Source organism: Haliaeetus albicilla, chromosome 7 (assembly GCF_947461875.1).
Source record: "Haliaeetus albicilla chromosome 7, bHalAlb1.1, whole genome shotgun sequence".
NCBI classification, from domain to species: Eukaryota; Metazoa; Chordata; class Aves; order Accipitriformes; family Accipitridae; genus Haliaeetus; species Haliaeetus albicilla.
Genome location: NC_091489.1, coordinates 3769964 through 3796316, shown reverse-complemented (window position 1 = coordinate 3796316; position 26353 = coordinate 3769964). Strand labels below are relative to the sequence as shown.

Here is a 26353-nt window from a genome sequence, read left to right as displayed (position 1 = left end):
AGATGGCTGCACTTTCTTCTACTTCATTTCGAAGTGAAAACAGTGATTAAGGCAATTTCCTAATATCTCAGAAGGAAGATGGTCTTCATTGTCTGCACCATTAAGACTCCCCACCCGAGCATGACATTAGCATGCATGACAAATTACAGACAAAAGACACTCAAACGAAACTGCTTTTCTATTAGAAATTTGGAAGCATTTTTACAAAATTATTTTATGTAATTAAATAAGGCTGATCACTGAGCAGCTTAGAACTGTCCCCAGTTTGAAAAGAAATGGAAGAAGAAAATAAAACCCTTAAACATCACCTTTCTCAGACTTTGCTGCTGCAGGAGGTGGTTTTTTCTGCTCCTTTCTGCCTGTTTAATGAATGACAAAGATGCTTAAACATAATAAAGCTGGAAATGTAATTGATTTAAGGTTTTATGCAGCTCTGGTTAAGTATGAAAAATATATATATTCAGTGAAATGCAGCATTTTAATAGAAATTCACAATGCCTGATGCTTTCTGGGGTTTTCTTCTCTGAGAATAATGGGCTAATCTCCATTCCTGCAATCGAAGAATTGATCCTCTTGCCCCTGGTCTTTGTGAAGTATTGCCAAGAGAAAAGGAATAGATGGATTAAAAAAATGGAGGTGCCTAAATCTTCCAAATTGGAGGAAATCCCAAAGCGATAAAGCAACTGCTATCTCCTACACACTGGCAACTATATGAACAGACCAGATAAAGCAGCATCCAGAAAGGCTCACTTCAGAGGAATTGTCCCTAGCTCTGCACCCACAGCCCTGTGACAAGGCTGAGCAGCTCTGAATCACCACGCAGACCTCAGCCTGCTGGCCGTGTCCATGCTTAGCACTGTGCATGACCCCAGCCTGCACTGGGGCAAATCTGTTCACTACCCCCACATAATTGCATGGAGAGCCTGGGAGCACCACAAAAGCAGAGCCTCTAGAGTCAGAGACACCATGGGAAGGCAGCAGCACGCTGCTGTCACCATCACTTACCGGAGCTGGGAGGCGTCTTGGGGGCCGTGGGCGTCTTTGCTGGGATGCGCGTGGCATTGGTTGAGTTCCTCTGAGCCTGCCCAGCTGCAGATCGCGGCGTGGCCGTCTTCGTGCCACCTCTCATCTCCGGGCCCTGGGGACGCAAGGGGGAAAGGCTGATGTAGGGGAGATCTGCCCAGGGATGGGCTATCACCCCTCATGGATCAGAGCCACATGAGACCCTCCTGCTTCCTACCCTGACAGCCCGCAGGAGCTCCCACGGGTTTCCCCACATGCAGGCATCTGCGATGTACCCGTTCACACCCTGTCTCCCATCACAGCACCTGCCACAACCGCTGCACAGTCACTTGTGGGCTGGCAGAGTAGCTGTGCCGTTCCCATCTAAGCTCTTAGCTTCAGCTACATTATTCACCGCACACTCAGACCTGGTTAAAAAGTATGTTCAACTCCTTTGTCTGTTCTCTAAATTTCATTGTTCTGTTTCCCCTGTCCTGCTAAAATTTTGTACCGAAGATAAATAAATTCATTGACTAGACCAGAGGCTCTATTCAGGAGTACAGTGCCAGACTCCAAACACAGAGAAGCACCTCCTTTATCCTCACCTGTAATACACTATGGTAACATGTACATAATCTGTAATGGCATGTAAATAGCAATATGCTATTTATTGCCTTCTGACCCTGCAGAAAAGCCTCCCCAAATCTATTGCTTTCTAATGCTGGTCTGTTTACAAAAGCTTATGAAAAACATGCAAGTGAAAATTTACAGGCTGACTGGTCCCAAGGCAGCAGGGAACCAGAGCAGAGCCATGGCAATCCCTATCACAGTGAAACCATATCCCATTGTCCGTGACCTGAAATCTCTGCTCTTTCCCTCACCACGGGTGTATTTCTATGCCTAAAGAAACTCCAAGCTACTTTTTACATTGCAGAATAAGCCATGGATGTGTGTGCATCTCCTATTCTCTGTGTAGCACCTGGCAGATCTGGCTCCAGCACATTTCAAATGCATCTGCTGTTTACAGCCAACACACCCATAAAACATAGCATAAAGCTGCAAAAAACCAAAGAGCATGAAAGACCATAAAGGGACCTGGAAATGCCTCAGGGACACCAGGTAACACCCTGCAGCAATGAGATATTTTTGCTGTAACACAGAGCAAGAGGCCTACAGGCTGGTGAGACAGACCTGGTTGCTTCAAACACCAAAACTGGAGCCAAGTCTGGCCACGGCCACTGGAAGGTGAAGGGGAAGCACATCCCACCCTCTCCACTGAATGAGAGACTGCCCAGCCAAGTACTATCCATCAGACCTGTTGGGAATGCCTTAAGGTATTCCCCAAGGCAGCTTTGCCTCTCTCACATCTCATTTCCTTACCTTGGCTTTCGTTTCTTGCATTCCTGTACTGGCAGGTCGGGATGTGACAGAAGAGACTCGTTTAGAGGTGGAAGCAGGGCTGGAGGGTGTTTTCGAAGGGGTTGTGCTAGAGGAGGTGTGTCGTTGGGGGGGGATGGAGGGTCTATCGCCTGGGGGTTTGGCAGTGGAAGGTGAGGATTTCTTAAACATGGAAACAAAATAAAATTGGAACAAAAAAAAATCAGTATGGGAGGGAAACAAAAGGGGATCACCGACATTAAATAGGATTAGAAGGTGCAATACAGAACTGGGTGTGGGACAGGTGATGGCTGGTACTGCCCTCTCCCTGCAGCACAGAGCTGGGCAAGAGCTACAGGGCCCAGGGCACTGCCAGGGTCCCATGGCTGCACCAGCAAGTACGGGATACCTAAGCTCTGTTCCTCCCACAGGGTGCAGCAACACCCAAGCCCCTTCCTGGGGAAAGTGCCACCCTGTGACAGCCTGTCCTTGCCACTGCCCTCCACACCAGTGGCACGTTTTACCATCTGAACTGCTCTATTTACTCCCAAACTCTCTATGTGCTCCACTGGCAAAGATGGTGCAGGTACAGCAATATCAACACCAGCATTTCTGGGAGATGAATATGACCGCTCCCAGGTCTCTCAACTCCCTCGTACCTGCTTTGTCAATAATGGATCACTGGTTTTTATCTAGACGATTGCTTGCTATCATGTCAAAAGCCAGGCCAGATACAACCCTGTCAAACTTCCCTAGGGAAAGACCCAATTTCACATGGTTTGAAAACAATTATATTCCTCCCCTTTAATTTTCACCCACTAAATTGTCCATCAGCTTGTCCATTATCTCACCCAGGCCCTAGCAAGGCTAATGGCCAGCTGAACTAAACCTCCTCCAAATTAGCAGTGTAACAGATATCTTTAAACTTCTGGAATTTAACCATTATTAAACTCTTGTTCCTCACCCAGAACACAGCATCTGAAAGGCCTAGATTATTTAATTTTTTTAATTACGTCTTGCTTTTTTCACTGTTACGCTGCTTGTCCCCAATAGAGCCCAATGCACTTTTGAGTTTGCTTTTGCACTGGTTTGCCCCAGCAAAGCCAGCTGTATGCTTTCCGGTCTCAGGCTGAGAAAATGATTTCTCTAACCACTCACCCACCCCCATGAGCCACATGTTTGTTTTAGATTTGGTTCACTTCCTCGCCCTCAAAGATCACCATGGATTGCACCATCCAAACCAGGGTGAGGGAAGGAAAAATAAAACCACTCTTGAAAGACAGACGGAAGAATGGAAGATAATGGCAAGGTTTCCTAAGAGGCACAACCACCATCCAGGAGAGCAGGAGAGGGAGTCAGGAACATGCACAGCATGTAGTGAGTTGATGTTACCTCTGGTTTTGTTTTTTAGCTTACCTTGGGTTTCTTTTCCTCAGCTTCAGTCCCTTCCTTGTCTTTGCTGTCAATACGACCTGACAAATGGAAACACACAGAGTTACACTTCTTGGGACTGGTCAGCAAACTCTGGAGAGATGATAATGCCTGAGCTACAGCAACATGCATGCTGGGTGGGTGTTCCATATTCCTGCTCTCCTTTAAATTAAATACTATTCTTAGAAATATTACAAAGTCACTCATTTCTTGCAGAAATAGTTCCACATCATAAACACATTCTTTCTGGGTTAACAGATTATCCTGTGCACAGGCAACAGCGCATTAGTCATCACTGGAGCATCAGACACACGCAACAAAGTTTGCATGAGACTATTTTGCCCAGATTTGTGCTCAGTTCTAGTAGCATCTGTTCAGTTTAGGACAGAACAGCTCTCTTCAACCCCAGACACAAGTCTCCCTCTCTAAAACACCCATTGGTTCTACCAGTCATATAAATAAAAACTAAAATTGAAGAATGCCCCAATCCTAACAGCACCAGGTTGCCCATGATCTCATTTAAAGTTGTTGTTCAGTGTGTTAGCTTTGCAAAGCATTTTTATACCCGGCTGTTGTTAATTCCCATCTCTCCTGACACACCGCTTTCTGCCTCCCCAGCAGACAGTCTGCCTTTGATCTGGGTCAGACCCTGCAGGGTCTTAAGGTTTTAGCTGTTGTCCTACTTGATTTGTATCAAGCTTACAGTGACTCTGACAATATTTCAGTGTTTTGTCCCATTAGTCTAGAAGCACAACAGACTGCAGTATTGCTAATTAGATTAGAAACAGGGAGAAAGTAACGTTTGTTCTGTAAGGCACTCCTAACAAAGCCCCTTTTCCCCATCTTCAGCTAATTCCACCCTAATCTGGGAGGAAAAGCTGCTGATATTCTCCCCAGTGTTTTGGAAATCTGTCCTGGGAGGTCAGCCCTTTCCTAGTGACATGAACAGTGTTGTTAATCCAGCACTGACCCATCCCAGCAGCCACTCCCAGAGCTGCTGGATGCACTACCCTTCCCAAATTCAGTTAAACTGCAGACTGGAGCAAGGCTGGAGCTGATCAGCCACAAAGTCTCTCTGCCTTTGAAGGAAAAGATCATTAAATAATTAAAGAAATTCCTCCCATTGAATCAGAAACTGGTAGATTCTGGGCAATGTATCCCCAACCCGCCATCGTTTTCAGGCTCTGATGCACGCGATAGCAAGCCATGCCAATGCCCTGCAGCACATGTGCGAAGCTTCCCGCTGGCTTATTAGGTAGTGAACAACAAGAAATATGTTATGAGCTTTAGCTCCAATGGAAAAAGCTACATCAACAATTTCTTCATGAACCCTGCGCAGGAAAGAGCATACTCTCTCTGCTGCAAACCAGAGCAGGATTTCCAGGCTAATGGAAGCACCCAGCTTTTGTGATGCAGCACTGGGGTGAAAGGAAGAGCTTCCCCCAGGCCAGGCCCTGGACAGCCAGAGCTAAGGTACAACACGGTGAGAGACCATCGGGTTTTAACGTGTGTCCTGCTGCCCTAGCTTATTAATACAAGTCACTGCAAAACCTGCATTTGGCCACGGAGCAGGGGCCCTAGTGACACCCCTCTGACCCCTAGTAAAGGTGGAAAATAGCTCTTGGAGAAAGAAAAGGTCTGAGAGCTCCTCTGTTGGCAGGGATGCTCGTGCATTCAGCGGTGACCTCAGACCTTCACCCAAGACAGCCAAGACTGAGATTGCTGCATGAACAGGGCAGCTCCAGGGTCTGACTGCCCTTCCAGCCTAGCCTAGCCTAGAGACACACATGCTGTTAGATGCACCCAAGAGCTAGGCCTCCACACACACAGGCAGCTCCAGCAGAACACCCCAAATACAGCCATCGCGTTGGACCACCCAGGAACACATCATCCAGAACTAGGATCAGAGCAGGATGCTTTGTAAGAGCATTGGACATGCCCTGCAGTGGGCAAAGGTCCAGCTAGCTGTAGACCTTGCCTCCCACAGCAGTCAGTAGTGGACATTTAATGGAAAAGTACAAGAAACAGGAGCAATGTGGGGCCTTTTCCATGGTTAGACCTGCCATCTCACTTGTCTTTTTCCTCCTCCCTCCTCTTTAGGAAAGCCAATACAAAGAGTTATTGGACCGGACAGTGGACACATGCAAACCAGATGGCATGTGTCTTGCTGGAACAAGCTGCAGCGTGCGCCGGGTCAGACCCACTCCAACATGCCAGAACAACATCCATCCGGTCTTCGTCTTCTCTGGGAAGGTGCCAGGTGTGAGTTAAGGTGCCCACCCCACAGATCCAAGGAAATCAAAACAAAAACAGGTGAACAAAGCATGATCGGGGACACGCCAGCACCATGCAAGGGACGCAAAACCGAAGCATAAGGGTCTGGCACATATGCCAGGACAACCAGGATTAAACTAAAGAGGGAAGGACGGGGAGGGAGAAGCAGCGGCACTTTGTAGATCAGTTCACAGCAAAGGTCCAGGCCATTTCCCAAGCAGCAGGATTCGAGAGGTGGCAGCAAGCTGAAGTACTGGTTCAGGCAGCCTTGTCGTGAGCAAGCCACCGGCAATGTGAGCTCAGGGCAGGCAAACGTTGCACACACCTTTTAGGAGAGGGACACGACTGATGGCTTTATCTGCAACATGAGCATACGGTTTCTTCTTGGGCGTCCGGCGTCCTCCTGTATCCGGCACAGCCTCTTCCAAAGGAGCATCTTTGTCTTCCATGTCATCTTTTAACTCAACAGGGAGTTTGGCTGTTTCTAGCAAGGGTCCAGAATCTTCTCCCTCCCTGGGTTCAGCTTCTTTCTCGGAGATGATTTCAGAAGGCTCTGGTGGGGTGACATGTGTGTCTTCTCCCTTCAATGGCTGTCTCTTCTCCTCTTGGTCCTCTCCTGCTTTATGCGATTCAGTTTCAACAAGAACTGCCTTTCTTGGGATGTCTCTGAGGACATCTTTGGACTCGTTTTCTTCAAAGGCATATTCTTCAAGAGCTTTCTTGGCTGTTGCTGGACACGAGCCTATTTCAGCTTCTGATGAAACATGTTTTCCCACCAGGGAAAGCAAATCCTGTTCAGAAGTTTCATCAATATCACGGTCCTCATCTCTTTCCCGTCCACTAGCATCTTCTTTTAATGGAGCTCTGGTATATAAAGGAGATGGCCCATCTTTAATATGGGAGTCATCTGTGCCACCTGCTCCTGCCAACCCCTCAGTGTGCACATCACGACCTAGCTCTGTTCCCAGTGCTGGATCCACACCAATGCCTTCTCTGCCTCGATGATCCCAGAACTCATTGTTGCCTTCAGATGCTCTGGAGTCTTGGTACATATCCAGGGGTATTGGGATGGTGACCTCGATTCTGGTAGGAGCTGCCGTTGTAGCCTTCGTTTCATGCGACAGAAGAGGCTGCTGAAGAACGCCAGCTACCTGCTTTGTGGGCTCGCTTTCTCTTTTTATTGCATCTTCCACACGCTCCTGAGGGCCAGGTTGTAGCTTTGGAGAGCTTGGCTCCCCTGAAGTTCAAGGCGCAGAGTACGAAGCATGGGCAAACAATTAGCACAGGCATGTCAAATAAGTAGTCAGACACATAATGCTGAAGAGAGACTAAGGATTTCTACTATCAATCTAGAGGAAAAAAGTAAGTCCCACATCATCCCATTGAACAGACAACTCACTTCTATAGTGGCTTTTGCCTTTAAAGAAACTCTGATCCCCATAGGAATCAGGAACAGTGACAGCCACAGTGGGTGGGAGACCAGACTCCTCCCTTGACCCAGTCTTGGAGGTGGCTGCGGTATCCCAGGCATGTGCCATAAAGGCCAACATCTGCCACACCTGTGGTATATGAGCTGGTTTAGCTATAGAAGTTTTCAGAAGCCAAGAATACACCCATTTTCTAATCTACCAGCACCACTGGACCATCAGTCTGCTAGTCAGTGACCACCTCTTCTTGCCTTAAGGGCCCAAACAAAACAGGCCAGACACCCTCCCCTCCTTCACAGGCTTACAAAATCCCTACAGTCTTCTCCTCCCTTGCAGGAAATGTTCATGCAGACGTGGCACCAGTTACATCCTCCCAGAGCTCAAACCATCTCTGCTTTGTTCTCCAGATCATTTCTATCACTAATGAGCTTGGGGAAGAGCACTCCTACGTCTCCTCTATTATTGCTGTGTATTTCAACGGCCAGTGGAGCAGAGAGCCTCAGTGGAAAGGACTGTAAGTAAAAACGTGGCTGTAGCAACACAGCCACAGCAATTTTGGACTGCGCACCCACTCAGGCTAATCAGAGCTCCAGCACTGCTGCCACCACTTGGGCAGAATGTGACATTTAAAACCCAAAACTGAAGGTCTCAGAGACACAGATCTCTCTTTTTTTTTTTCTTTTTTTTTTTTTTTTTTTTGGGGGGGTGGTTGTAAAAGAGAGAATTCTGTTCTACCGCTGATCTCATGCATGACACAGTCCTTTACAATTTCACCCAACAATTGCTGCATTAAGCCATATATTCTAGTTGAGCTGGAGCTTTTCTGTTAGAAATTCATTCAACTGAAGCAAAGATGCACTGAGCAATGGAGAATTCACCCTGAACATAGGTAAATTGCTTTAAAGTCAACTGCCCTAGTAAGAATGTCCATCTTATATTATGAATTTGTCCAGCTTCAAATACTCTTTGGTCTTTTTCAGCACTGATCAGGTAAACTAAAGAGCCTAGATCAGAGCACTTCAATACTGACATTTCTATTGTTGCTTTGTCAGATTAACAAACAAGATTAAAACAAGAAAAGAAGTCAAGACTGACTCAGTCTTTTATCAGTGTTCTCCCCATTCTAAGAGAATATAATGGTTAAGTGAAACTACCACACAAAGATCTCCAAAATTGTGGTTTAAGAGAAATCTTAAATTGGCACCTACTGGCAGGTAGTATTTGAAATGTGGCATCAAGAAACACCTTTTATAACCACAGGGATTTGAAGGGTGTTTATGCAGTAGCCAGCAGACTGTCCTGGCTCATTTCTTCTGCAAACAAACAGCATGACCATTAATGACTGCTGGTGCAGAGATGTGGACAGTCAGTTCATTAGCTGTACTTCCATATTCCAGGACCTGTTGGGGGTTCTGAGACAACCCCGCAGCACAAGGTCAAGAGCTGGCAGAATGCCAGCAGACCGAAAACTACAAATCAGAAGACTCTTCTCCACCTGAGATTCCAAAGGCATTTTAACACGCTCCATCTTCACTGCAAAGATCATTTTTTCAAATCCCACAACACAAAAAAATGAAGGTAGCTAGTAACAAGATATCCAAGACTCTGTGTGTATTGATAATTGTATTTTCCTCTGAATTAAAGAGAACTATTAAAAGGAAGCAGCGCATTATCACAAGTCCACTTTCAGAGAAGTAACAATTTACATAAGAACCTAGAAATGTCAAATATAGGTTATATCAGAGCTCCAGCTAGCTGTATGTCCCCATATCTGACAGCTGAAAGATCCCAGGACAGCACAGAAAGGTCTTATTAAAAATCTGTGAGAAACAGCAACTAGAACCAGACTGAAAAGGGCAGACAGAAGAGAGAACTTCATCCCTCTCCTGCTAACAGTCTTGATTTCTTTTTTGTAGTGGCACCACCACTTTAAATACAGAAGAGTTGCCAGTCCAAGAACCACTGGACAGGCAAGCAAAGGTTTTATTTTAACTGCAGGGAGTGGACTGTACATAAACTGTGCTCATCTGTGTGTGGAAAGCAAGGACGACCTGAATTCTGCCCTGAGCTGAGAAGGCAAAGACCAATTTAATTCTTTGAAAGACATGGATGTCTGTAAATGCACTAATGCAGCCATGAAGAGGAAAGACGCTGCCCAAGCAACTGGAAGAATTTGTTACGTCTACTGCACAGAAAACTACCTTACAAAATGGGGTTTAAGTAAGATTTTAAACAGCGCAACAGATTAGCGCTGTGGTGTATTAGTGCTAGCAAGACAGCAATATCAAAGTGAGTTTGAACCCATAAGTCTGCCCCATTGGGCACAGAATTAAGCTAGCACTGGGTGCTTTGGGAAAATCCCATCCTTAAGTTTTCCACCAAGTCTGAACTGAGCAGAGTCAAGAGAGGCTTTCCAGCTAGCCAAGAGGTCCCTGGATAATTTCTTGGCTCATCTGAGCAGACGCACAATTAATGCTCTATAAACGCTCACTGCCCACCATGCCTGGCTTTGTCAGTCACATTCCCTAAGACTGGGATGAGAAAAAACACCCTTAAAAGCAGGGCATCAGTGAGTAGGTTTGAGACATGTTTTACGTTAGAAAGAGACACAGTAATTAGAGTTAAACAATTCACTTATTTCATGTGTGACATGCAGGGCCCAAAACTGACTCTGTTCAATGCTGAGCAGTTCCTCCTGGCTAACTCCACCATTCTGGCTCTGTTTATTACCTTTTCTAGCCTGGAGGATGCCCTGTTTTCCAACTGGACAAACAAGCATCAGGGCTTCAGCCATCTGAGAGAGAAATTTGGTGCATGAAAAGCTGCAGTTCCCCAAAATGAGTATGTTGGAACACTCAAAGCATGTATGACCTTCCCCTGTCAGAGAGAACTGCACAACTGCTTGTACAGTGCGGAGCATTTGCATTACAGAAGAAAATTCCCAAGCCACTAGCAACCAGCCACACATGTGTGCAGCAATAACTGGACCCCAGTGAGAGATGATTCACTAACCTTGAGCAGCATCTCCTGCAGCGTGGTCCTCCAGGTTGGGTGTGGCTCCTATGCCTGCCTCTTCAGCTGGTCCCAGTTCAGAGAAAGAACGGGAAAAACATGATCAAAACAAGAATTAAGTTGCAGCATGCATCTGGAGAATTTATTTACCTCCCTGCTGATTCTGCCCATCAGCACTGTATTATAAGCAGGGCAGTATCAGAAAGGCAATCAACCCACACCGACGATGGTTCTAGGTGGTTCTATTCAGCCTGTGCTGTACCAGGCTGGAGACCACTTCACCAACTCACACATCCTGAGTAGCAGGTTAGTACAAGCTCCTTCAGGCAGAGGTGCAGAAAACAGGCTGTTAAGGAGCAGGGAAACTTGTGGATTTATATCCCCTCTTCTACCCCCACCTAGTGTTTACATTGCCAGCAGCACTCACATGCATGTCTCTTACCTGAGCCCCACCTTCTTGGTGTCTACTACCTAGCTTATTGTAACGAACTCTGCCAAGACTATTTAACACCAGTAAATCTGAGTCTGATATAAATCTGACACTTCAGGAATACTGGTACATTAGAGAAGTGCAACGTTCTTCACAGCAATGATGGTTTGTCCCTATCAGATTTTTTTCAATTTATTGTATGACTACTTTCAAACCGGCTTAATTAATTATATTTGTATGTCACAGTTCTACTATCTAGGACTTTCTCTGTTTTTCCCACTTTTTTTCCAAACAGTTCAGGACACACTGCTTCTTCCTGGCTCCCTGGTACAGTCAGATCTTGATCCAGAGACTGCGCATCCTTGCTAGCAGGCGAGGAGGAAACACTCTGCGTTTCAGCCCAGGGCTCCACCAGCAGCCTGGGTGGCAGATGCAGGATAGGCAATCTGGCTGCCAGAGGGAGTGTGCTGTGGGTTTGTTTCAGTGTTCAGCATTGGCAGAAGCCCATTTCCACCCATTACCTTTCTCAGGTCCAGCCTGATGCTTCCAGGAAAATCCAGTGGCTACCGCACAGGGGACACATACTCATTTTTCACATACAGACCTGACTCTCCCAGGAGCTCCTGCCCTCTTGCACACACACAGCACTGCTGCAGCTCACTCCCTTCTTACTCTGCCTCTGAAAGACCCCCATCCCTCCCTGGAAAACCAGGCCCAGGTGCAGTGATTCCCCACAGAGCGTTCAGGCTGAATTAGCCACTTCACTTCCTCTGCGCTATCCTTAAAACGTGCCGGCAGCCACAGAACTGCTGCAGTGGCCTGGTTTTCACCTGCTGCTTCAAAGACAACCGCATGGGCTGGGCTGAGCGAGAGCACCAGTGAGACAAGCAGCAAGGTCCTGTGGTGACCGCCTTGCCTTGCCAGCAAAGCGGGGCTGCTGGCAGAGGGGCAGAGATGATCAGGATCTGCAGGTAAGCGCTTAGCCTGGAGATGGGAGGTGAAGCCACCACAGAGACACCAGATAGAAAGACTGTCAGATGCGGAGCTGAGAAAGAGAGAAGAAAAGGCTGCGAGTTTCCCTCAGGATGGGGAAGGCAAGAGGACAATTGTAAGCTAGGAATTATTTCTGCAGGCCGTGGAGAAGAAAGAAGCACACATCAGGAGCAAAGCATGCCTGCGAGAGGTTTTGCAGTGTTATTGTTACGCACTAACCAGTCCAGCTCTCTGCTCTGTCTGCATCAAGAGATGAAACTGCACCTTGGTCTCCCTCACCTGTGGTTCCTTCTGGGATCTCCCCGTGCTGTTCGACACCACCCTGATCCTCGTGGTCTCCTTCCTCCACTAAAGGTGCTGTGGCATCTGAAAAACAATGCAGCTTTCACATAGCCATTGAGTGGCAAAACCCTGTGGAGGCCAGGACATGCCTGAAGAACTTTTTTCTCAGAAAAGCACCCGACTCCCTCCCTTGAGCCAGTGCTTGTGGAGGGAGACAACCGAGCATGACATAGCAAAGACAGTATTGCAGGGACACCATGAGGTGTCCCCTGTGCCACACAAACCACACATCTCCAGGATACTCCTTATGCAGCTGAAGGCTTTACCATAAACACTGTCTGAAAATGCACAGCTAACGACAGCCACTAGTGCCTGATCTGCATGCACAGCAGTGCTATCTGCATGGGGACATCATTGGCCTGGAGCAGGAAAGAACAGCTCCCATCAGATACCTTCATAAACCATCTGAGCACTGCAACTGCATTGCACTCTGGGCAGCTCTGAGACAGATAGATACCTGGCTCCATCTACCAGAGGGATGTCTGCTCATCATGACAGTCTTGATCCAACAGGAAAGAGGGACAATATCCCCTTCTGCACCAGCCAGGTTTTACATACTGATTTCTTGAGCCACATACACAGGAATTGAGTTGCTTCACAGATGATCCATCAGCCCACACCTCCAGCGGGACAGGGCTGAAACTGGTCAGCATCTCTGTCCACCTTTCTTTTAGATATTCAAATGCCTATCCCCCCTTTATCTTTTAGATCAATTCAAACTAATGCCTTTACCTGAAGTCTCCAAGAGGCAGATACTTGGGATTAAAGCAGCCAGAGGAACACAAAGAGTGCAGTTAATTAAAACGGTGAACAAGTCTCTCTAGACCACTTTGGAATTAGATTCTTTCTACACGTGGCATTCAGATAACACTCTGGAGCAGCACAGACATGCCGAGTCCTACCGATATGACCTTTACGTCAGCACAAAGTTTTGTTTTGTGTATAGACTCTCCCCATCTCATCACTCCAGCATGAATCATGCTGTACTAATGAACATGTAAGTGCAGAGGGGGCAAAAAAAGAGCTATGAGGTACAGCTAACTCCAAAAGGGAACACAGCAACCAGGATGTGCTGTTGGTATCCTGGGGGAGCACAACAATGCAAACTTCTGGCCCTGGGAGCACACAACATGGGATTGCTCCCAGCTGCGCTGAACTAATGGGAGCTCGCGGTCACTGTGTAAAAAGCCTTCAGGAAACAAACTGCAAACAACTTCCTGAACTATAATAAACACTTCACCTTCTCTTGCCTTTCAACCCACTCTCCACCTTTAAAGCTCATTATCTCATTCTGCAGAGTGGCAAACATCACTTGTGATGGGACTAATGAAGAGCATTTGTCCAAGAGTGCAGACACTCCTCCTGAGAAACCCCACCAGAACACAGCACGTTGAGTCTTTCGGCATGGTTTATCACGACCCCATCCATCATGGTTTCAAAGCAGTAAGACAAAGAGCTCCCACCTTCCGTAGTTGGGGTGCTCTTAGCGTCAGATGTTTCAGAAACAGGCTCATCCGATCCATCATCGACTGGTATCTGAAGGGGATAGCCTGGAAAACATTCAAATACTTAGAACAAGTCCTTGGCTATGAATTATGGCCTGTGCATTATGAACTCTGATTGCCCAGAGCCACAGCAGCAAGAAACTGTAACTGGAGAGTATAAAACACCTGAACTAATAAGCAAGCGAAGCGTGAAAATGCCAACCAAAAGCACCAGTGTCATCACCAAAAGGAACAAACGGAAACCCATCAGCAAAAGAAAAGCCCAGTGAACCAGACAGCTAGAAACAGCAAAGCATGGCACAAGCAGGAAAGGAGATCTTAGCAACGTAAGCAGAAAAGATGTACAACTTCGGAGTCACTGTTGTCCTCTCTGCCATTTTTGGAGCCGTTAGCCTCCCTCCCAGAGCAGGCTGCTGAACACTTCCACGATGTGTTAATTCTCATAATTGCAAACCAGCAAGTCTTTGTAAAGGGCTTGGCGTAGCACATAATGTACTCTGCGAAGACTTGGTTGCAAAAGTCATCTTTAGGAAGAGCAGGGCAAGAGGCACAAGTCTCCTCTCTGCAAGGAGTCTGGGCAAATAAAACAAGGAGAACTGGAGAAAATGACTTGGAAAAGAAGATTCAAACTAGCACAAGCAAAATCCCTGGGAACCTGTGATGTGCAAAGCTGAGGCTACAAGCTTAGAGGAGCTACCGGACTGAAATGCATTACAGAACCCCGGATGAATGGATGCTATGGATTCTCCCCAGGACAGAGGCAATCCATTTATCTGGTGTAAGGTGTGTCCAAAGCACCTCAAGAAAAGAAAAGTAAGATGAAGTTTATATGGATATAGCTGGGAGTGAGTCCCACCAGGTTTGCTGGCATTATGTGGGTTTCCAAGTTCAATTGTGGAGCATGGTGAAATGAAAAAGGAAAGGCTTCTTGAGAAATGCAGGTCTGAAATATGGGGCAAAAGACTCTTGCATGGCCCCCACTCCCAGAGCTCTCTGTTCAGTTCCCCCCATCTCCCTGTGCAGGTGAGAAAAGCAGGCAGCAAGCAGCATCCTTGAGCTGTCTCTCCAAATAAAAGCAGTGCTGTACTTTTATAGCAAACTAAGGAGCAAACACAGAAACACATATTTGCAAAGCTGCAGCAATAAGATCATCACTAGTCTGGATACTAGGGGTTGTTCTGCTCTTGCTGGGCAATGATATTTAACAGCAGCATTCTCCTATGACTGTGAACATCAGAAAATCTTGTGGGCTACCCACTGTCCACTGGCTGCAGCCAACTGATCCACGGTAACCTTCCAGACACACATACCTTCTCCTCCTGGCCATCCCCAAGGACCCCTCGCCCCCCTCGCACGCTGGGCCTGCTCTCCCCACTTAGGTCATTCTCTCGGCAGTGGGCAAGGCAGGTGCTTTACACCATCTCCTCCTGGAGGTGCTCACCTGATGGGATGTGCTTCTCCTGGCCAGCTGCGTGATCTTCCATCATGGTGACGTCCTGACGCTGCTCCGCCATCTCTCAGCAAAGTTACCTAAAGAGGAGAGTAAAAACAAACAGCCATTAGGCAAAACCTGACACAACACACCTTCATCTGGAGCCCAGTTGGTGTGCTCCCATATACTGCTCCACGAGACAATTTTGGTTTGTCAGCCAAATTCTAGGAGCATTAAACATCCTATTGCAAGCCATCAGCCAACAACAGCCAACCATCTTTTCAGCCACTGTAAGAAGATATCTACTTTGTTCCCTTTTCCTGATGAGCCCTGAAATTACACCATTGTGCTCAGGGAAGGTCACAGCTCAAGATACATGTTACCTACTGGGTTTCACACCAGTGCTGAAATACTCCCCAGAGAATCTAATGCTAGTGCCTCCAAATCCACCAGGAGCATGTTTTGTCTGCAGTCGTCAAATAGAGGAAGACGCAGGAAGGGAGTGCTAACATGCCAAATTGGGATCTAAAAGGGCTGCCCCAGCCAGACAACACGCTTCAGCAGAGCTGCACCAAGCTCTCAGCAGGTCATGGCAATCCACACTCAAGAGGGCAGAAAAAATTCACCTATGGGCATGAGCCAAAAGGAAAACATGGATTTTGCATAAAGGACATATAAAGGAGCAAATGTTCCTTGTGAACAAAGGGAAAGTCTAATCATTCCTGCACAAGCAAAAGCATGTGCCAGTCACTGCATCCATCACAGTAAGGATATAGGCAACTTCTTCCCAGCTGCAACATCAAAATTCCACAGGTATTTATGATGTCCCAAGTAAAATGATCATCCTGGTGCACACAGGACACTGCTCGGCCACCATTTTGTCACAGGTGATCACTGGGAGCAGCATGCTTAGTGCAGACGTACTTCTGCTGCATGCTCCAAACTCTGCATTTGCCAGTTTAATCAGTCTCTCAATAGAAGTGTCTGCTGGCAAGGTGTGATGCTGCTGCAGGAAAGGATGCCTTCTATCCCTGTGGATACACCCAGCAGGGATACACAGCTATAATGATACACTGATCATCGTAAGAGCAATCCAGAAGTGACATACAGGGGTAAACCAGGACTCTCCAGAGATGGATTTGGACCAGGCACTCTTAGAGAAGAGGGTCTCACTTGGTTGTGGGTCTGAGAGGACAGCACAACAGCTGCTTAACCCTGAATCCTTCTTGCAGCACTCAGAAAACCAACACCGTGGTATAGAGCAAGGCGCAGTAAATAGGTCTGGACACTGGAGTGGAAGTAGAAAGCAGCTAAAATTCAGATTTATTTTTCCAGTGTGCATCCATGTAAAAGGAAATGAAGTCGCCAACAAACTATCCACTTCTGTGAAGCAGGGACTGTGTTTCTCCTTATTCTCCATGCTGATTGGACAGACATTGCTTTTAGTTGACTTCCTAATAGCTGATATAATTACAGCCATTGACAGTGATTAATAACCAGCTATTAGTGTAATCGCACGTTTTCCATGACCATTAGGAGCAAATGAATCCAGCAATGAAGCTCAGGTTACCAGCAGTAAGGAAGCAAACTCACGTGGTTTTGTTTGCTGGCAATAAATTAACTGGATATATGGAACTATGCAAGAGAAACTCCAGTGCTAGTAACCAGATCTCTCACCCAGTTTTTTTTAAGCCTTAGCAAGTGACTATGCAATTTAATTTCTGCCTTAGACAGCTACAAAGCCATCTGACAGAACTATACCAAGTAAGTTTGAGAACTTGCCCTGAAAGGAAATCACCCATAAAAATTGAAGTATAAAATAGGAAAGAATTAAGTACCTAATTTTTGCCCCCAAAAATGGTGGGCCCTAATTATTTGGACATATGGATGTCCTCCTCCCAGAGCTCAAAGGATCATATTGATTATATCCTGGTCTCATCTGGCCACCGCTTGATACTATTTACAGGTCTACTTAGCACTGAAATACTAAAATATAATGTTAACCTAGTGTACAGGCCACAAAAGCAACTTGGGCATGAACATGAGTGTAAAATGACACACAAATGCGCTGCTCGTGTGTGTGTACGCACATGTACAGAAGAGTCACCTCTCTTGCCCCACATGCACACCTGGGACTGAGTACAGCAGTTCTTCCCATGCACTGCCCTGTCTGTTGGTAGGAAAACATGGACGGGAGAAGCAGTTCCTACCCCACTCACAATTAGTGATCCCTAACAGTCCTCTGAGCCCAGCTCAGTTCACTAAACATCTGTAGATCTTAACATCTTTGCTTCCCAACTGCAGACCCAGAGGCAAACCACTCACAAATCTGCTGCGCTAGATTTAAATGAGGCTTACTGTTTCCTTATTCTGCCTCCTTTTCTCTCTTCCTCCCACCTGTTTTTTGGAGAAGAGCAGTTAGTGTCTCCCCCAATCTCCCTGGAAAGATACATTTAGTCCTTTCTTGCCTCTGGACAAGAATTTCCTGGGACACCATGGAGAGAGGACTCCTAGCTTGACAGCTAGTGAGCTCGCATACCCCACTGGAGGCTCATCTGCTGGCTCCATGGACAGCATCTGACACAGCCAAAGATCTTCCACTTTTCATCTGAATAGAGCATTTGGCATCTGTGCAACCCTGGCACAGCAGCAGCGAGCCATGATTCAGCAAAGGCCGGTGGATCTGCTGGCGGGCACGCGGGGCCGCCTGGCCGCAGGGCTGACTGTGGCCCCGCTTCCCACTGATCTGCCAGTGCCAGGGCTTTTCAGCACAAAGAAACGGACGGGTGTTTTTCAGAGAAGCTGACGATCTTGCTATCTGTCGGAGCTTTGCAAGAAGGCCTTTAACACTCTCCTGCTCACAGCTGAGCAGAGACAGCTCCCATTCCCACTGAGCTCCACGCATGGCAGGATAAAGCCGTCTCAGAGCTAAAGGACTGGAGATGGGCTCGGGAGGATGTAGACATTAATTTTTCAGAGACAAGACAGAGCGAGCAGCCTTTTCTGTTACAAGATAAAAAGCACGACCAAAAGCCACAAAGATCCATCAAAAAACCACTCAATGGGACCCTGACAGCACCTGAAACCTGGCTGCAGCTTACAAAACACCCTGGACACTCATTCATTTGGGGGCTAATGCCTGGTTTGCTAGGGTGAGCAGAAGCATCTCCCAGCAGATGAAGCACAGTGTCCTCTCACTGTGTCTGCAGCACAGCAGGCAGAGAAGCAGAGCGACTCTGTGCCTGAGCCACTGAGTGCGGCAGTCAGTGGTGGAGAAGAACAAAAACTCCTCAAACTGGTGCAAGCCAAGGGGCAGGGCGGGGGATCCAGCTCCCACATGGTTCCCACAGCATCTTGCTTTTAGCTGAAGAAATGCCCACTCAACAGATGCCTTTCTCACAAGCGCTGCCCCTCCCGTGTGGCTCGGAAAGCATTTCCTACAGCCTGCCCTCCGAGGCCTGGCAGAGCTGAGATCTAAACCCATTACAATAAGGCTGATGAAATTTCATCAGCACCAGATAAGCAAATAAATAACATTAAGCACACAAAGCGATTCAATGGGTAAGTACGAGTGAGCCGCCACCACCATTATCTCTAAGCTGCAAAGCTCTCCCAGCAGAATTTGAAATACACGGGCCATATAATCATACAGTCCTATTCACCAGGAACATCATCTATAAAGACATTTTATGCCTCTCCAATGGCTGCTGAACTTCATTCTCTCCCTCCTCCCTCTTCATCCATTGTAGATGTCAGCTAAAAGCATTGCTCACTCAAAACTGTACTGATGATGCACACGGTTTTGGGACAGATCTGTCCTGTTGAAACCAAGAAGCAAAACTGAATTGCCTATATGCAAACCCCTTCTTATTCTAGAGGGGAAGTCTCAGCTTTGCTTGGGTTTTCACTCAGGTAGTAAATTCTTATGACTAAAGAGAATTTAAATCTTTTTAAAACTGAATATTTTACATTAGACTTTTTAAACAAATATGGTCTGAAAATTGTGCATTTGAAAACCTACTTTGAATTTTGAAAAACGCCTATAATGATAATCCTCTTTGTTTTTCAAATGGGGAAGGGGAAAACCCTCTTGGGGAAAAACGTAACATTAAGGGGAAAAATATTCTAAAAACTGTAAAACCAGCCCCACCTTGAAGCAATGGTTCAGTAATGAATAATTACACCAAGGATAGCTGCACAGAGATAAACTTCAGCAGCACCCTCTGCACAACAGATAAAGCACAAACCCTCCTAAGAATCTTATCCATTTCCAACAGAACTATTCTTGTTAACCAGGGACACTATCTAAAAAGCAACAGCCTATTCCATAATTAACAGCTCCTCCAAACCTCACATTTTTCAAACCCACAGCCCACCTTTCAAGAGAAGACACGTATCAAGCAGTCATTTTGAGCTGTGCGACAAGGTACATGAGGAGGCAAGTAGGAGAGCAAAGTTTTTGTTGCCGGGAGCAGGAGAAACAGGCTGATTTCTGGCAGTGTAGGCTCAGCATTTCATGCCTGAACCAGGCCCCAGAACAGTCCAAGTAGGCCTGTGTTGTACAAAATGTTAGAGGCTAAAAGCCAAAATAGCAATTTACACCCCAAAGAGGCCAAAGTATGCAGGACCACATATCCAGTAAGGAAAAGCCTTAAGTGAAATGATGCAAACCTTTAACAGCCATCGACAGGACTGAAGTTCAGGTCAGGAAGTGAAAGCTATTAGTCAGCTCAAGGTCCACAAAGATGAAAAAAATATAATTTTACTTGTGGAGTTTGGCAAGGATACTGAAAGCAACATCACTCCTCTCACAGGAGGTTGCAGAGACCTGACAGTAATGCCTATCAGCTCTATGTGATGGTTCCCACACTGCCTGCAAAACCACACACTGCCTTTTGTCCAACACCCACAAAGGTCTCTGTGCCAGCCTGCGGCCAGCCTGACCTTGCTTTATGTGCAAGATGCAATGATCATGAGTCAAGACACCAGAGCCACATCCCTGACACCATCCTGCATTCATGCCCAGGAGAACTGAGCCAGAAATGAAAGCACTGCTCTTCCTCCACTGCCTATTCTGCAAATTTATTTTCTAAATAGCTCATTAGGCTTGAAGGCATCAATAAAAGATCTTGGTCTGGTCTGTCAGCAGAAGTAAAATCTACTAGAGCACAGCTGGGGTGGCACTGTTTCGAGTAAAGCCAACTGCTCAATTCATGGCAACCTCCCACCCCAGCACAACCCACACACATGAAAACTGGTCCAAATGAAACAACTGCTGCATCCTTCCTCCAAGAGGAACTGTTAACAACGGCTGCAAATACTATTTCATAAAGAGGGAAGGAGAACAGGGAAGGCCTATGCAAACCAGAAGAAAGAAAATTAAATCAAGAAATGAACAAAATACATGAGAAGTTCCTGGCTAGAACACATTTAAGCCCCGTTTATAGGGCATAAACCAGTACCTGTTGGAAAGAAATTTCTCCCGTAAAGCAGCATGTTTTGCCTGCCTGGTGAACCCTCTGTGCTGCAGACCATGAGGCCACATGGCACTACACAACCCCATGCCCAGTCTGCAGCAGCAATTCCTGTACAGCCAGCAAACAGGCACCCCAGACATCTTTCTGGAGCGCAGTCAGGACACATCACTACCAGCACAAAGACACAGCAGAGCCCTCATTCTGCTGCCGTTCAGGCTAACCACCAGCAAAACACGCACAAAGCCTCCAGCACTCTCTGCCTGGGAAGATTTAGATCCCAAATTAATTCAGCCAGCCCAAAGTCTTAATCCCTTGGCAAAGGGTTTCTCCGCAATGAAAGGTAAATAAAACCAGGGCTGAAAACAACATACCCTATTGAGAGTGGCCCAGTGGCGGAGGGGGAAGAAAGCAGATGCCAGGGACCACACAGCTGTGCTTCGGTGGTGCTCAGCCTTGCGTAATCTGTGCCAGACGACATCATTAGCACTGTCACAAAGGAGCACGAAAATGCATCCCTGCAACCCTTCTGGTGCCAGGAGATGAGTGCTCCCACGATGCCCATCCAAGGAAAGTGGGTCAGCAGCTGCACCCCACTCACCCGTGGGCCCAGCAACACACAGGGCTACAACCGCAGCCCAAGGATCACCAGGACACCATCCAACAGCCGCCGTTCCTGAACAGCCGCGGGATTATCCCCAATCACATAGGAAGAGGTAGAGTCTCAACCTGCAGCAATTCAAACTGCACAGCTCCAGGGATCACGAGTCTGGGAACTAATGGCTCAATTTACATACGCACAAATCCCAAAATAAACTAGGCGTTGGCAGATCTGTTTGCGGCTGGGTGCGGGGGTTACTAGCCACACATTGGTAAGAAAACAGAGGAATGAGAAATTTCAGCAGAAGGTGAGTGCAATGCTTTGAGAGAACCTGGCTAGATGTGCGCACACTTGTACTCATCACTAGGTCCAACCAAGCAGCTCCATCTTTCACACCAGCCACAAAATGTCCAAGCAATCACCCAGCTAATTTCCAGATACAGGCAGAGTAAAGCCTCTTGGCTATTGTGTCTTGTGCTCAACCACAGCAGTGTCTTCCTTCTCCATTATTTAATCAGTAAGGTTAGTAAGCACCCACTCTTGTTACTTGAAAATGAAAATTCAACAAACATGAGCTATCTAAGTGTTACCTCTGAAAGGTGATCAAACACAAACAGGGTTTTAAAAAAAGCATCATTCCATCTGAATTACTTAATTAAAATGGAGTGACAGCCCCATGAAATAACATCAGCCAGAAAGGCTGTTCATAATTCATAAGCAACTTTCTTTTCATCTCCTTTGTGTACTTCTCCAAGTACTGTTTTTCCGAGAAGCTGACAGAGGAAGGAATATGGACAGTGATCTCATTAATCACAAGCACTGCCTAATATGCAGTGAGCTGAGAAATTACATGCAGTTTCAAGTTATCTAGTCAAGAGGCTAGAAAAACTTCCTTCAGGTTCACAGACAGACGAACACCTCTTAGAACAATAGGAGGGAGTTGCAAAAGAAACGGTCTCAAAAATGCATCTTTCTTCTTTGTTTTTTCCACATTTTTTCCATATTATAGTTTAAGTGACTCCTTGGGGGCCTGGAACTTTTGACACCTTTCTCTGGGGGCTGGACACCTCCCATGCAGACATGAGATGGGTTTGGGTTCACAGCAGAACAGCTTTGAGGTACAGGAGCCTCGTCACAGCAAGGGAGGTCACGCTGGCTTCATGCATACCCATTTGGGACCTGAAGGTTACTGAGACCAGGCAATAAACAACTCCCACACCAGCTAATGACATATTACCAAGTCTGGGAAGGAGCTGGGGAAAGGTGAGGGTGGTAACAGGGCAAGGAAGCCCCAACCAGTGAGATGCCATGATTCTGTACAAACAGCATCAAAAGGGAATAGAAAAGCAGGGTTCAAAGACACAAGAGCTCAGGCAACTGTCAGTAAATAGCTCTTAAAAATCTAACCTCTCCACAGCCAAGAGCTCTGCAAGGTAAATGCTGGGGTTACCAGCTGGCAAAGGTCTCCAGGGCACACTCGTGGCTAGAGAAAAGCCAAGGGATACTCACGTGCTGACAAGTTCCTCAGTGTTGCTGAGAATTAAACTAACAGAATTTGCCATCCCAAATCAGCTTAGGCCCAGTTCAGCAGCTGCCTCCAAGCAGGGTGGCAATTAGGAGACCAGATTATCCAGGCACACAACTCCAGCTCACAGCCTGAGCTGCAAGAGTAGCTGGACTCAGGAGATGGGAAATGGTTTTATCTCCATGTCTCTTCTCTGCCCAAGTAAAAGGGCACCACAAATGTGGCCTCTTCAAGGAACAGGAATATGCTGGGAATTGCTCGAGGGAACATACACAAGTGTTTTGCAGCGTAGGAATATTAACCCTAAATCTTGCATCAATTGCTAATGACAGAAGCACAAGGCGGTTTACCAAAGACATCATTATTCCCATCTTCCCTGCAAGGGGGATAGAGGTGAAAAGGCTTGTCATGGAGGAGGCTGGGGAAAAACCAGAGTGGAAGCCAGGCTCTCACAGACACCATAACATGCATGCTCCCAGGTGCACTGCTGCCCTTCAGGTAGGACTCTCTGGAGCAGCACTGCAGTAGAGAAACCAGAGCTACGGGAACATAAAGGCAGCAAGGCTCCACTTTTCACCTCATCCAAAACCCAAGCACCTCTGTGTCAACCTGCAGCATCTACTACTCCTATTAGTATCTTCCTTCCTCGATCTTTTACCCCTTCTTACCTTTCTTTTTCACTTTTTGTCTAGCTTATCTGCCCAAATCAAAACCAACCTTTTGCAACACTGCTACAGCAGGCCCCCCGCCCCAGCTTTCTCTGTGAGCTTACATGAGGGCATTCAAGGGCGACCGCTGCCCAGGGAGGTGTCAGCCCTCTGGATCACCCTTCTCATTCCATGCTATGATGCAAAGATCAGGCTGTCTCTAAGTCCACTAACTTTAGCTAGATTAAAGCTCTGATCAGAGTGGCTTACACGGCAGCAAAAAAGGAAGCAACAGTAGTTTTAAAGCTTGCCCTGTCTGTTCAGCAGGCTCTTTGAGAATAGAAGTAAGAGAAGCCTCTTTGGCAGGGATTTACTAGGCTACCTTCGGATTTCTTCCCAGCCCCCTGCTAGAGTATCTTGCAGTCATGCATTTCACAGAGCTATGAGATGGTCTCTGGGAGGATAAATTCTTCCTCCCCCAAAATCCTGCTTGCTTGGGAAGCCTTTAAGCAGTTGAACATGTAGAGCGGATCAAAGAGAAGGCAGGAGATCTTATTTACCAGCTAATTCTCTTTGACTCTTCCCATCCCAGGTTCAGCCCAACCTGCTGAAAATCAGAGCATCTTCCCTGCTGCTGCGGGTTTTAAGGCGGGCTCACCAGCATTCAGGCTTGTACCAGTCATTATTCACTTAACAGAAAATGGTGAAAGCCTAATATTTCCCCTGCACTGCCTTTCAAGGGCTGGGCTGCATGCTGAGATGCGGCTGAACAGCTATGCATGGCAGTATGGCAAAGTCCTCGGCCAGTCTCACCGGTTGCTGGGAGGAGCTGCTCCCCCAGCCTGCCCGCTGCCACAGAAAAGAATCCATCAGGGAAGGAAACACAAGTCAATGTGTTCTTAGCATGTTACCTTCCAGCAATAGCAGAAAAGTAATGTTTATGTGTGCCTGGATGGGAAGAGGGAAAGAGGAAAGAAAAGTTCCCAAAAATGCCACTGGAGTCTTAATGAATTAGGACAGTTGACAGCACGACAGCGTTCTGCCCCATCAAAAGTCTCCTTTACCTTGGCTGGCAAGTTACACCATGAGGAGGAAGAAATTGCTTTCCTGAGAGGTTGCACTGCCTGAAGAAAGAAAAACAGACATCCATCCCCACTAACTGATGGCTGCTGCACTCCCCTCTGTCACTCACGTCAAACAGTTATAAAGGATGTTCCCATGATAAGCAGTAAAGGAAGGTCCCTTTCACACAGCAGTCAGTGGGAAAAGGAACCTGGCAGGGCTCATCTGGTCTGTGGACGCTTGCAATATACCACAAGCAGGACTATTAGTGTGGCCAGCAGTTTCTCATGGTTATCACAATTTTCTTCATTAATATGAGGTCAGAAACAAACTGACAGGACTTATTTCATGCTCCAGTGGGTACCACAACACATCCCAGGGCAGGGAAAGGCTGATAGATAAAGGACCACCCCCATTTCCCTGAACACAGCCAATTTGGGAGGATACTGAGCAGTGTCACACCCTTCTTAGGTTCCCAGACCGACCTCCTGAAATGCAATTCAGTTAATCAAAGAGCTGAGAAATACCCCAAAACTCTCTATTAGCCAGCTAGACACCAAACACCCTCAAACAGGAGGGTGAATATACCCATGCTGGCTGATGAGACGGCGTGGGGCTGGGCTCTCAGACAGGCACTCGCTCCACCTAGTAGGTGTGCAACATGATCAACCGAAGTGCCAGATGAAGGTATTTCTAGCAGGTTAGTGAACAGCGATTCCTTGAATGCAGCTTTGCTGTTCATCTGCACGTGAGCTCTCCAGCACCGTCTCCATTTTACAACCTACTGCTTTGCAGCACAGCAGTGTGCTGTAGGACCCAGCAGAGACGACTGCCAGTGCAAGAACCAAAGCTCTGCTAATTTCCTTTCTCCGCAGGCTTTTGTAGTGGCACACGCACAACAGCATCCATTTGGTGCACCAGAGCCACAGGCTATAGAAATGTCTGAAACCTGGTGTAAACATGGGATCAAATACAAGCCCTGAGCCATCTGCAGAGTGCACACACCATCAGCACACTCTGCATTGAAGTTTAAGTTAAATTCTGCACTTAAGTGCAAAAATTGCAGAGTCCACTGCAAGGAAAGAAACCCCTTGCAGTACTCTGCTGCCTTCCTGCCAGCCCCACGAATCTTTTCTTTCTTTGCTGCAGGAGAAAACAGCCACCTTTGCTGCAGTGCACAGAGCCAGGGCCCCCAGGGACAAACAAGCAGGATTAAGCCTTCCTGTGCTGGGAAGGGCCACATCCTACATTCTCCAGGAGCTGCTCTAGCCAGCTGGCCTCAGTGCAAGCCGTGAGCCGGCTGCACACCAGTTTCCTTCCCCTACCTCTCTATGCACAAATGCAGATGATGATGCTGTGTTTGATGCTAGGCTCAAATGATGCTGACACTGAGAAGATCGATGTGCAACCAGAAGCCTCATAAATTAAGAGAATTTTATGAGAAGAAAACTTCACTTACACCTGCAAATGGACTTGAAGATTTGGGTACTTTGTATCACCTTCCACCTTAACCAAGCCAGTAACATGTGTACATGTGGTGCAGCACCACAGGAAGGGCCCAAAATACGTGGTAAAAAAAGTAGATACCTTGCCGTCAGAGCAGCAATGTTTTGATTGTGGAAAGATCCAAAGAGCGAGGCCCCTACCTCAAAACTGGGCAAAGCCAGGCTGCAATTCCACAAGCCAGCCTCAGATCACACTGCTTGGTCCTTATTCCTTACACTACCAGCACTGCTCCAACACCCCACTGGGAGGTGGTTCAAGGTACTAAACCAGCAGAAACTGAAGCCCTCACAAGCAGAAGTTGTGTGTTGCAGTA

General features: G+C 47.0%; 1 protein-coding gene across 21 annotated transcripts in view; it reads right to left on the bottom strand.

Annotated features, from left to right (window-relative positions):
* MAPT (microtubule associated protein tau) overlaps window positions 1-26353 on the bottom strand; it is a 53433-nt gene that overhangs the window by 14656 nt on the left and 12424 nt on the right. For 8 of the 21 annotated variants that reach the window (XM_069786611.1, XM_069786615.1, XM_069786619.1 and 5 more), the window contains exons 2-10: window positions 15235-15323; window positions 13752-13838; window positions 12226-12312; window positions 10524-10589; window positions 6410-7321; window positions 3796-3851; window positions 2383-2562; window positions 1006-1138; window positions 309-359 (exon numbers count right to left, since the gene is read on the bottom strand). In XM_069786611.1, the coding sequence (XP_069642712.1) occupies window positions 309-359; window positions 1006-1138; window positions 2383-2562; window positions 3796-3851; window positions 6410-7321; window positions 10524-10589; window positions 12226-12312; window positions 13752-13838; window positions 15235-15307 (1645 nt within the window). In that variant the 5' untranslated portion in view covers window positions 15308-15323. Of the gene's footprint in view, window positions 1-308; window positions 360-1005; window positions 1139-2382; window positions 2563-3795; window positions 3852-6409; window positions 7322-10523; window positions 10590-12225; window positions 12313-13751; window positions 13839-15234; window positions 15324-17583; window positions 17628-21073; window positions 21167-26353 lie in introns of those variants that run through there. The other 13 variants (XM_069786626.1, XM_069786627.1, XM_069786632.1 and 10 more) reach the window with 8 other exon arrangements.